The 12,499-nt window shown below is 46.2% G+C and overlaps 1 protein-coding gene across 4 annotated transcripts in view; it reads right to left on the reverse strand.

The window, feature by feature from the left end:
- KLHL2 (kelch like family member 2) overlaps positions 1–12,499 on the reverse strand; it is a 64,758-nt gene that overhangs the window by 17,339 nt on the left and 34,920 nt on the right. For all 4 annotated transcript variants that reach the window (XM_045552545.1, XM_045552547.1, XM_045552548.1 and 1 more), the window contains exons 6-8: positions 6,170–6,279; positions 1,855–1,971; positions 502–651 (exon numbers count right to left, since the gene is read on the reverse strand). In XM_045552545.1, coding sequence (XP_045408501.1) covers positions 502–651; positions 1,855–1,971; positions 6,170–6,279 — 377 coding nt within the window. The remainder of the gene's footprint in view (positions 1–501; positions 652–1,854; positions 1,972–6,169; positions 6,280–12,499) is intronic.

A 12,499-nucleotide genomic window follows, 5' to 3' on the forward strand; every position in this document is an offset into this window, starting at 1 on the left:
ATGGGAGACATGAAACACTGACGCTGAAACGGCTGCGTGTGATGTGTGAGGAGCCACCACGCGGCACATGCCCGACAGGGCACAGAGAGAGACGCGGGAACCCCTGTCTGTCGTCCTTGGCTCTGCCGTGTGGTTCCGGGAAACCACCAGGCCCAGGTACTGTGTGAACACCTGGCTCACGGAGAAGCCTTCCTCCCGGTCCGATTTTCCTCTTTCTGCTACAGCCAGGGCCTCCTGGACTGTCACTCACACTGAGGAAACTCGGGGCACAAAACCCAGCGGTCGCCTGCTCCAGAATCATGCAGCCCATAATGATCTAGAAATGAACTGCACGGCCCCGCCCTCAGCCTGCACAGTCAGCAGAGACCGAACCATGCAGATGACAACCCACTCTCGGAACCCTCCCTGTTGCAGGAAAACTGAAACAACGAAACATCAGCAGTCAGCTGCACTCCGGGCCTTTCAGCTGAGGACGCAGCCAGGAAGAACAACGGGTCCCACCTTGGGAAGGTTCATGGGCGTCCTCAGCCGGGTCCGGACGCTCTTCATCAGCACCCGCTGCTCCGTGGGCAGCAAGTGGTACTTCATGGCCTCGATGAGGAAGTCTTTGCAGGCGCTGCTGTTCTTGACCAAGGCTTCCTCCTCCACCCTCTGCAAGAAATCAGACACACCCCGTGCAGGGACAGCTACTTCATTACGAGACTGCCCAAAAAACGGAAGTTAAGGAGGACGAAAAAAAGCAGTAACTATCCTCTCTAGTTTAGTCTGAAAGAGCAAAGTTCATAAATATGACTAAGGGAAAAATAAGTGAAACCAAAAAACGCCCCGGTATCTGGCCTGCAGAGAAAAACACACATCGGCAATAAGGAAAAGAACTACGGTGAAAATGATTATGTCAGCTATAGAATATGATAAACTCTTCAGATAATATTATATTCACCTATTTCTAATTTTTAAACATCAAGCCAAATAGTAAAAAAAGAAACTAGGAACAAAACTGAGGCAATGAATCCTTCAAGGGGGGCAGGCCACGCTAGCCAGTCAACAGCAGCTTCTTCAGCCACGAGAGGCCAGGGGAGCCCTTCAGTGCAGTCGCCTACACCCCAGATGAATCTTGTCCTGCTGATGCCCGAAGGCAAACGCAGGACACTCTTTTGGTTTTCTTCCAGTTTATTTCCTCAACAGAGGACCAATGATTATGCAGATCCCAACAAATAATGAGGTTTCCAGAAATCCTAAAAGGTTTCAGATCCAATCTCTTAATAAAGAAATGTTTCTTTCGATGGTTTCAATTACTAAGACACTGCTGAAGTGCTCCTAGTAGGATGCTAATAATAAAAGAGTAAATTTAAACTTGTTCGGGGATGACTAAGCAATCATTTATTCCGATTTATTTCAAATAACCTGTCTTTCCTCTGCTGAGAAATAAAGATAAAAATCAAGCGTGGGCCACTACTGAATTATGAAGTAAAATGAAACAGTACTTGGGTCAGAGCTCGCAGCTGCGTTCCTGCAGGGATGGCAAGAGGCTACGGGAGGAAAGAAGCAGCAGAGAAGTCCCAGCGCCTGACCCAGAGCCACCCGCACCTCCACCTGCCACACGCCAGTGGCCTCGGCACAGCCGGGACACGCCAGGGTGGACACGCCAGGGTGGGGCAGCAGACCCCTGTGGGTGGGTGGTCCGAGACGGCAGCTGCACAGCCACAAACACCACCCCTAGCCCCCGTGCGCACCCCGTGTGCACCCCACGGAGCTGTGCCCTGCAGCTCTCGTCACCGCGTGACGAGGATCCGCGTGGGGCCAGGCAGGCACACGCGCTGCGGCATCATCCGTGTGCTTGGCGTGATCGCTCACCTGAACCAGATACTCCCGAGGCAGCAGCGGCAGCCGCACGTGTTCCATCAGCCGCGCCATGAACTCCTGCCGCACATCCTTGTCGTGGCTCACCCACGCGATGACCGCCTCAAACACCTTGCGGGGGGGCACGGGGAGGAGAGAGCAGAGGAGAGTCAGGTACGGGGCACCTGGATGAAATACGAGGGGCCACACTCCACACACAGCTCTCCCTGACTCCTCCAAGTCTGACCCACGGCCCGAGCTGCTTCAGAGTGACTTACAGTGAGCTTGCAGAGCCATTCGCTCCGCTTCTGTCTTTCTTCCTTTCTTTCTTTCCCTCCTTCCTTCCTTTCTTTCTTTCTTTTATATGATGTTAGTAAGTGCTTTCAGTACTTCTGCATAGTCCGCAAGTACTTTTCATCTGTATTTACTAAGCATTTTACCAAGTACATTACCATCGAATCTTAATTTCGATGATATATGAACTATTTCACCAGAGATAGCCTTCCCAAATTGAATTTTGTTCTAGGAACCTCCCTTTGAATGAAGCATCTCAAATAACAAAGCAAAGTGCTATGCTGGAATGAAAATCATGTACTCTTATAAATAATTCATGTTTGGCTCTTTCTTTAGATTTACAAATAAATGCTGGACCATAAACTTATAAATCGAGGGTCTGCAGAATAGATTAATTCTGCTCTGTCACAACAGAATATGTTAAAATGGAATATTCTGAAATTTTTTACAAACTAAATGATAAGGGCATTACTACTTCCACCATACACCCATGAGAAAGCTCAGAAGCTAATATGAAGACAGTACCTATCCAGATAATTTCCTTTCACACTGAAGGATGAAAACATCACCTGATAATCTTTAACATTTTCCCTGCATTTGAGGTCAGAGTTATGGAAAATGTTTGATAATATGCAAATGGGTTATTGGCAGTGGAAATAGGTGATTTTGATGCAGGGAGAGAGCAAGAAACTAAAAATAATGCACATGACACTTAACACCCCTCTTCAATTCATCTGTCAGGTATTAGCCGAGCACCTGTGTGTGCAGGCCCTGGGGGGCGGTGGACAGGGCAGTCCGCACTCCGCCCCCTCCATCCACTCCCGCTGCCGCCGCGGCATCAGAGCCTGCCACCCCCTGGCTTCACGTCAGCATCCGCCTATCTGGCCCCCGCCCCACTGCGGGTCCCTTTTGCACATCGCCACCAAGGACGCTTGACTCCAAGGCTGGCCCCTGACAGCCTTTCCCCCCAGTCTCTGGAAATGCTCTTTTGGGGCAAGCTAAACGTTACGGAAGAAGTCTGATTACTTGAGACTATGAGAAACCCAAGCAAGCTACAGAGAAGGAAGGTGGGGGGGGGATGGAAACGAGAGAGAGAGAGAGAGAGAGAGAGAGAGACAGAGAGAGACAGAGAGAGAGAGAGAAAGAGAGGGTGTCAGGCAGACAGGGCAGTGAACCCCCAGCCCAGGAACCAGAACCAGACAAGCGAGTGAAGAGCCACCCTGCACCTTTCAGATGCACAAGGTGCCAAGCGCAGGACTCAAGCCCCGGGTCTGCGGCTCCCGCAGAATCACGCCAGACACCAGCAGCCCCTGGGCCGCCCCAGCCGGAGCCTCAGACCGTGGGGCAGAGAGGAGCTGTGCCCACTGAGCCCTGCTGACCACAGAATTCTGAGCGTGACACAATGGTTACTGTTCACGACACTACATTTTGGAGTGGCTTGTTAGATAGTAAAAAAACAGAACAGCCCTCAGGATATGTCTGTAATGCAGATTTTAGAGGTTTTCATCACTACAATAAAGTCAATTTTCTTTAATATCGCTGAGAAGATACATTGTGTCATCTTCCCATTTGATCTCCCACGGTTTTCCGATATTCTAAACTCCAATCCTACTGAGCACATTGAATACAATCACTCTTTCCTATCTCTTTGTATTTGTATATTCTCTTCCCTCTACCTGGAATGCCCCTCCCATTTCCCTGGCAAACTCATGCATTTTTAAAGACCAGATCATACATCTGAACCAAGCTGAACTACCGTCCCTCTCCTCCTCCCACAAAAACCGGAAGCTTCCAAGGCATGCTCTGCAGCATTCTGTCACCATTTGCCCTGCCGGCTGTCCCACAAGCGGAGGAGTAAAGAATGTTATTTTGTTAATCTTCTTCCATCTGGGACCCCAGGACAGGGCCTGGTGTGTGGCAGGCACTCGATGCTCGCCTGTAAAATGTGAATTGTCATGTTCTCCTCTGTGTTTCCAGAGTGCTACGGTTATACATCCCACAAACACTGTCACACACTTTCTCATGCTGTGAGCAATCGAGCAAACGTGTCTTTTTACCCCCAGGTGGAGCGTATATGCTTGAGAAACAGAATCAGAGTTAGTGCAACTTTACATGCAAAACACACAAAGGAGAAACTCAAGGTTCCTTTCCTCGGTGCGGGGCAAACTGGAACGCCACAAGCGGAAGAACGAAACCGACCACTGTCTCTCTCTCGCCACACGCAAACACCAACTCAAAGTGGACTAAAGACTTAAGCACAAAACCTAAAACTATGAAAATACTAGAAGAAACCTAGGGAAAACTCTTCTGGACGTTGGTCTAGGCAAAGAATTCATGACTAAGACCTCAAAAGCAAGGCAACAAAAACAAAAATAGACAGCTGGGACTTAATTAAACTAAAAAGCTTCTGCACAGCAAAAGCAATAATTAGCAGAGTGAACAGACTGCCTGTAGAATGAGAGAAAATGAGAGAAAATACCTGTAAACTATTCACCCAACAGGAGACTAATACGAGAATATACAAGGAATTCTAACAACTCAACAACAACAAACAAATAATCCCCTTAAAAAGTGAGCAAAGGATGTGAATAGACATTTTTCAAAAGACAACATAAAAATGGCCAACAGGTTATGAAAAAATGCTCAGGATGACTAATCATCAGAGAAATGCAAATTAAAACCACAATGAGACATCATCCTATGCCAGTCAGAATGGCGATTGTTAAAAAGACAAAAACTAACAGGTGCTGGCGAGGATGTGGAGAGAAGGGAACTCTTATACACTGTGGGTGGGAATGTAAATTAGTGCAGCTACTATGGAAAATAGTATGGAGATTTCTCAAAAAACTGAAAACAGAACTACCGTACAATCCAACAATCCCACTACTGCGTATCAACCCAATGGAAAATAAACCAATGCAGCAAAAAGATACCTGCACTCACGTGTTTGTCACAGTACCACTCACAAGGGCAAAGATACGGAATCACCGTAAGCGTCCGTCAACAGAGGGCTGGGTGAAAATGTGGTGTGTACAATGAACAATTCAGCCATAAGAAAATGAAATCACATCTTTCATAGCCACGTGGACAGAACTGGAGGTCATTTTCTGAAGTGACATAAGCCAGACACAGACAAATACCACACGTTCCCATTCATAAGTGGGAGCCAAATAACACACAGAGAGTGGAATGATGGACGGTGGAGATTCGGAAGGGTGGGGGTGAACCATGAAAACTTACTTAGTGGGGACAATGGACATTATTTGGGTGATGGGCACCCTAAAAGCCCTGACTTGACCACTACACCATCTACTCATGTAACAAAATTACACTTGTACCCCATAAATTTATATATATGTATATAAACGTTTCATTTCCTCTAAGCACAGTGTTTTCACGAGCTTTCATGTCCTGATTGCCACGAGCTATGAAACCCACCCAAAGAGGAAAAGCCCGTGGAGAGAAACTTCTCCCCAGCCGCACGGCAGTGCGGTGGCTGACACAGGCGGCCGCGGGACAGGACAGGCATGAGCAGCAGGCAGGTGCTCTGCAAGGAGGGACGGAAGGAAGCGGCACAGGGTGAGGTGAGAGTCGCAGGGAACCGACTTAAAAGGAAGACGACAGTCAGAGAGGTCCAGTCCAGAACCAGCGAAACTTCGCCACCTGGATGACGTCTCAACGCAGAACACAGTGAGATTCCTTCCGTGAGAAGCACCGTGTTCAGATCGCAATTCTTATAGGCATCTGGCAGCAGGAGGAAACCTGTTTCCCAAAAAGCCCTGGTTTCAGGGTTCACTGTGCACGAGCTCTTGCTGCGGAGGCCCCGTGCAAAACCCTAACATCCAAAAATTTAGGGAACCTCCCAAGAAGTGAAGAAACAGAGTAACTTACAGACAATCAGCAAGTCAATCAGCTGAGTGTCTTAACTACCAGAGCAAAGGTCGCCGACCGTCACCGCACAAGCAGGATCACAAAGTTACACAACCAGGAGAAACGCAGACAGGAAACGGCACTGGGACAGAGGAAACAGACTCACCTTCTCCTCTGAGGAAATGGTCAGCTTGTCGCTGGAGATCAAGCTGCACACTTGTTCAATGCCGAGATTGAGAAACTCCTCACTAAGCACGACGTCTGCAAAGTGTTGCTCTGTGTGAGGGTTGGAAAGAAAATCCATTAACACCCACATTCCGTTATCACGGCTCCAAACTCTTTGAAAAAAGAAGAGGTTTTTCTTAACTTACCTAACCTAAGAATGAGAAAACCAACTATACGTCCTCTAGGCAAGACTAAGGAGACAAACTGAAACAAAATCAGAGATACCTGGGAAAAGATCTTGAGTGACCTATGCATACCAAGCAAGGAAACAGAATAGGTGGGAAGTTGCCTTATGTACATGCACTCAGTTGAATCGCTTCTGTTTTATGTGGTATTTTAGAGTCAGATATTATTCCTCATACGGTAATGACACTATCAGCATTTAAGTCTGTAAAACCTTTTTTATTACATAAGTCAGATAAAGAACATGATGCTATACATTCACACACTTGGATGTATTATGTAAAACGTTAGAGGGTTCAAAAACATTAGGGAGTAAGGAAGAAAACTCTGCTTTATTTGAAAACTACAGAAATCCTAAATGCTGGTCAATCTGAATATGTTATGTGACCAACGTTTTAAAAAAAGAAACAAATCGGTTTATGATAGAGATAGCTCTGAAGTCTATGCAGTTTACTGGAAATCTAATTACATGATTTTAGACCTCAATTCCTTTCTAGAAACCAGTAAAGTTGGTAGTTCTTAAAATACTAAAAAAATGCAATTCCTTGATTTCACAAATATGGCCACTCCTCCCAAAGGGGGAAAAAACTTTATTAGTATAATTAAATGTCAAAAAAACTTACAAAGAGCAAATCATTTACAAAATAACCTTTTCTACAAATCCATCTCTTTCTTGCTCTGAAGTGTGGGCTCACAAGCAAATGTGGTTTCGGCTTTGGAGTCGGACACGTCAGGGTGAAATCCCAGCTCGACCACATGCTGACCAGCCTGGGTCAGTTACGCGATTTCCCTAAGCCCTGGTTTCTTCATCGGCAGAACGAGGATATCAAACATCACAATAGGACGGCTAATGGCTCACGCAACACCTAGAAGTGTGTCTGGTGGAGAGTGTGGACTCAGTGATTTAGCTCTTGCTGTGATCCCTAAATTCTAAAGTAAAATTTGCTAGAAAACCTAGATCATCTTCTAGGTCTTCACAATCAACCATATTCTAATCATATTGTTGTTTTTTGTTTTTTGTTTTTTTTAAAAAAAGGCTTTTCTAAGTGAAATAAAAGAGTCATCTCAAAAATGTATTTCAACATACCATAAAAAGGAATAGCTGGCTTCCCCTTCAGAAACATTTAAAAAATAAAATCTGCATTTTCATAAACTTCATTAATCACTATTCACTTTACAAAAGGTGCGTGGCAAGATGACTTTAAAGATAATAAAGCACCCCAGGGTCACTATAAAATGATTGGATTTATAAAAACCCAGCTGACACACAAGTTTTTGAAACTTAAAGTCTTGGTTAAGCAAAGGTATTGCATCCAAATAAATATGAAAACGAAGATTAAAAAAAAAAATAATGAAAATAACAAATGCAGCCAGCCCTCTGTGTCCATGGGTTTCACATTCATGGATTCAAGCAACCAGGGAATTCAACCAATGTCATATAATAAATATTAGGGGGAAAAAAAACCCAACACAACAATAAAAAATATAATAACTATTTGCATAGCATGTATAACGCATTAGGTATTATAAGTAATCCAGAGGTGATTTAAAGTATATGGGAGGACTGTGTAGGTTATATGGAAATAGTGCACCATTTATAGAAGGGACTTGAACATCTGTGGGTTTTGGTACCTGGGAGGGGTCCTGGAGCCCCCGCCCCCCAGATGCTGGATGATGTGGATCAATGTCACAGAACGGAGTCCAGAGTTAGACCCACACAAACACGGTCAATTGATCCTTGACAGAAACCAAAGGCAATTCGATATAGAAAGGATAGTTTTTTCAACAAATGATGTCAGAACTAGACATCCACATTTCAAAAATTAAATCTAGACAGACTTTACACCTTTCACAAAAATTAACTCAAAATGGATCACAGACCTAAATGTAAAACACAAAACTTAACTCCCAGAAGATAACGTAGGAGAAAACCTGACCGACCTTGGGTATGGCAATGACTTTTTAGATACAACAATAAAAGCATTATCCGTGAAAGAGAAAAATGGATAAGTTCCACCTCATTAAAATTAAAAACTTCTGCTCTGCAAAGGACACTCTTAAAGAAACGAAAAGATAAACCACAGCCTGGGAGAAATCTTTGCAAAACACATAGCTGATAAAGGATAGTTATCCAAAATATACAAAGAACCCTTAAAGCTCAACAATAAGAAAATAAACCACCCAACTTAACAACAGGTGAGAAGATCTGAACAGACACTTCACCCAAGGCCACGTGCCGTGCAGAGGCAAATAAGCATGAGAAGACACTCCCCGTCGCGTGGCACTGCAGAACCGCGCGGCAAACCCCGGTGGGATGCCGCTCAGCGCACGTCTGCTGGCACAGCCCAACTCCCAAACACGGGCGACACCAAATGCTCACAGAGATACACAGCAACAGGAACGCCCCATCACGCTGGTGGGAAAACAGTTTGGCAGTTTCTCCCAAAATCAAACACAGTCTTACCACACCATCCAGCAAGTGCATGCCTTGGTATTTACCCAAATGAACTGAAAACCTACGGCCACACAAAAACGTGCACACAAATGCTCACAGCAGCTTGATTTACACTTGCCACCACTTTGAGGCAACCCGGATGTCCTGCAATGGGTGAATGGACAAAGCGTGATACAACCACACAATGGAACATTGTTCTGTGACAGAAAGAAGTGAGTTACCAAGCCTTGAAAAGCCACGAAGGAACCTTAAATGCATATCGCTAAGTCAAAGAAGCCAGTGTGAAAAGTCTAAATACTATACAAGTCCAAACATGTGACATTCTGCACAAGGCAGAACTACGGCAGCAGTAGTTTGCCAGTGTTGCCAGGGTCTCCTGCAGGGAGGAAGCGGGAGGTGAACGGTGGTCTTTAGGGCTCTGAAACTTCTGCAGTAGGGGGTCAAGTCACCACACATGTGTCAAGACCTGTAGTTGCGCAATGTAAACGGTAAACCCTACTGTAAACCACAGACGATAGTTAATAACAACGCATCAACACTGGCTCATCATGCAGACCGATGTAAGATGTGATAAGTGAAGAAGGAAGAATTTTTTCAAATTACAAGTAACTTTCATTGCAGACGAACATGTGTTATTAAGTATTTCCAGCACTTGGATACCTTCTGCTGACACAATCCTACCTCTCTGGAAAAATCTTCTGGTTTCAGCATCTGATGCTCACACCCCCACGTTAAATTCTCTTTGGAAGCGGCGTGGTAAATATGTGAAGTGTCAGTAAACACGGGAGCCACTATTGGGCAACCTCTGGAGTAAATTAGTTTACTTCAGGGCCTGCCTTTCTCTGTTTATACTAACGGATGATTCTTCACGTGTTCTGCGCATTAACCGACGGGCAGTCCGGCGAGACGGTGGCTCACAACACTCTTCGAGGGACCCAGCCCACGTCTCAGGAAGTGCCGGCAGCTGGCTGACCACACATGGTGTGCACGGAAACACGCACGTCTCACACTCTGAACTCTGGCTATCCAAGCCTGTCCTGTCAACGGTCTTCTCGATGTGATATTACCTAACTGTAGCACCTACTGATCTTTCCCACTCACACTGGAGATTCCACACGATCCCCCACAGCGAGTTGCACGGTTTATATATCCTGACACAAACCACAGCCCAGCACGGCTCACGGACATCTCGGGTGCCAGTCCCGGCCCGGCCCTCGGTGTTTGCAGAGCGGCTTTATGTCTTGCGTGTTTCTCATGCCGAGGCTGCAGCCCCCGGGCTCTCACTGACCCACGCCTGTGCTGCATGACCCCATCAACTAACTTAACCAATTCACTGAGTATCAATCTAAAAACATTGAAAAATAGTATCCAAACTTCTTACTGTATTTTCAAAAGCATCTATCATGTGTCCCTTTTCTCTGTAAACCTTGCACCGTAAAGGGGACAAAAGATTTAGTGAAAACCAGTTTGCTGATTTAGGCTTCTGGCCGACGCTGCTGGACACTGGGAAGACAGGAGTGAATTCATTACTACTCCGTTAGTGACACGTTTCTCGCGCACGGGGAAGGGGCCGCCTCGCAAAAGTAACAGGACAATCTCTCATCCCACAGGTGCCCGGATGACAGTTAAGGGTCAATCCTGTGAGTTCCGCTTTGCACAACTTTTGAAAAGGGCCTGAAAAGACGGAAAAGAGATGTAAATCTCTCTCTTTTAAAATTGCTTTTGAGAGTCTACTTTTTACAGAGTTCCTGGTGAACAGCAGGGTTGAAGCTTCAGGCCCCGGCCGTATCGGGAGGGCAAAGGCACATCTCCAGCGGTAAGTCTCCAAGGCCAGGCCAGGACGCCAGCGCTCGGACTTTGGCCTCTGCCGAGAAGGGGGAGAAGGAGGAGGAGGAGGAGCAGCAGCAGACGCAGTGCCCTGCTAGTCGGGCTGCAGCCAGGAACCTTCCCCCGCTACGTAAGAGGCCTGAGCAGCTGGTTCTCTCTGCCAACACCATCTCCCTCTCTTCACCGGCGTGGCCCTTTTTCCCGTCTGGAAAAAGTAAAATAAACTTTTTCTTCTTTCTGCCCTAATCTTTGTCTGGAGAAACCTTTCTCAAAACCCACGTGTACTAGCTCACAGCCTAACAATGGCCAAGAGAACACATATTAACATCTAAATACTGCACAAATCCCTCATCCCTAAAGGAGATTTGGCGGAAGGTTAATCTGCACTTTCGCAACGGGACCCTCAGACCGTGAGCATGATGGTCCCGTCGCTGTCCCCAAACCACCTGCTTTCGGGCTCCAGTCACAGCGAAACTGCTGAGTATCCAGACCAGGATTTCACGTGGATGGTGAGATTCATCAGCAGGAGGCATCACTACACGTGTGTGTCCATCCACACGCCCAAACATACGTGCGTGTCTGAATGAATCTGTTAGCCATGTTTTCACCACTTTAGTTTTACGCCTCAGAATGCTTTGGGGTGAGGAGAAGGGAAAGGGGCTTTTCTGAAAGTACCTGTAACTAATTCCCTTCAAATAAAGCAAATCTCCCTGTCATCTGAAGAAAACGTTTACTTAATTCTATATTTGTTGGAGAAAAACAGCAGATGTCAAACTTTTAAGGGCAGAAGAAGCCGCACAAAACTGATACGGGAACAGGAAACGTCCCTAGCGGGAATCTCTCGGTCTCAGGAAGAAGCGCCCGGGCGAGGCAGCACCTCAGGCGGCATTGGGGTGCGGCGCTGACCCAGCCGCTTCCCCAGCCACGTAGCGACCCGCCTGTGAGTGAGTCACTTGGTAAAACCTTGGGTCTGACCTTCACAGAACATTGAGATAACACAAATCTGGCATGACTAATACTGTCAATTCACTAGGTTAAGATTCCTATACACACATTCAAACTTCAGGTACCACACAGCAACTGCAAACACACTGAGATAGAAACTGGTTCACAGAAACCACGGAGAGATGGGCACGGCTGGTGTCCCCACCTGTCACTCCATGTGCTGTAGATGGAAATCACTGCTTGTCTCTGGTGCTCAGTTCAGACAGTCAATGCTCTCACGTCACCACTACCACTGGTAAAAATGACAGAATATGAATATTTCTTCCCTGGACTCAAGCCACAAAACCACGAAGATCAAAGCTAAAAAAACAAAAACAAAACTCGACTATGAAAGCGTGCTTTTTCATGCTGCTGGTAGGAGGATACATTAGCACAAGCTTTACGAAGAGCAGTGTTGAAACGCCATCCTACAGACCTGCTTGACCACTTACGAAATGACACGCTCTCGAGTTACTCACTGCGGCATTGTTTTAATAATTACAGAAGAGAGTTTATCGGTAGGCACTGGTTAAAACACAGTTCATCCACACAAAGGGCTAGTCTGCATCTGTCGAAAAGAACAAGGATACTCCTGACATGAAAAGAGCTTTTAGAAATACTGCTAACTAAAAAACAAAAACAGAAACAAGGCGCAGAACAGTATATATAGCACGTTAGATACTTTTTGGGTAAGAAGGGGTAGAAATAAGACCTTGTACGTTGGTGAGATATAGAAGGAACTAGCGGAACAGTCACCTATGGAAGGCGCTGGGCAGGAGGGAGGCAGGCCGGGTACGGAAACACCTGTCTGCGTGGACGGAC

The sequence above is a fragment of the Lemur catta genome, chromosome 5 (genome assembly GCF_020740605.2).
Source record: "Lemur catta isolate mLemCat1 chromosome 5, mLemCat1.pri, whole genome shotgun sequence".
In the NCBI taxonomy this organism is placed as follows: domain Eukaryota; kingdom Metazoa; phylum Chordata; class Mammalia; order Primates; family Lemuridae; genus Lemur; species Lemur catta.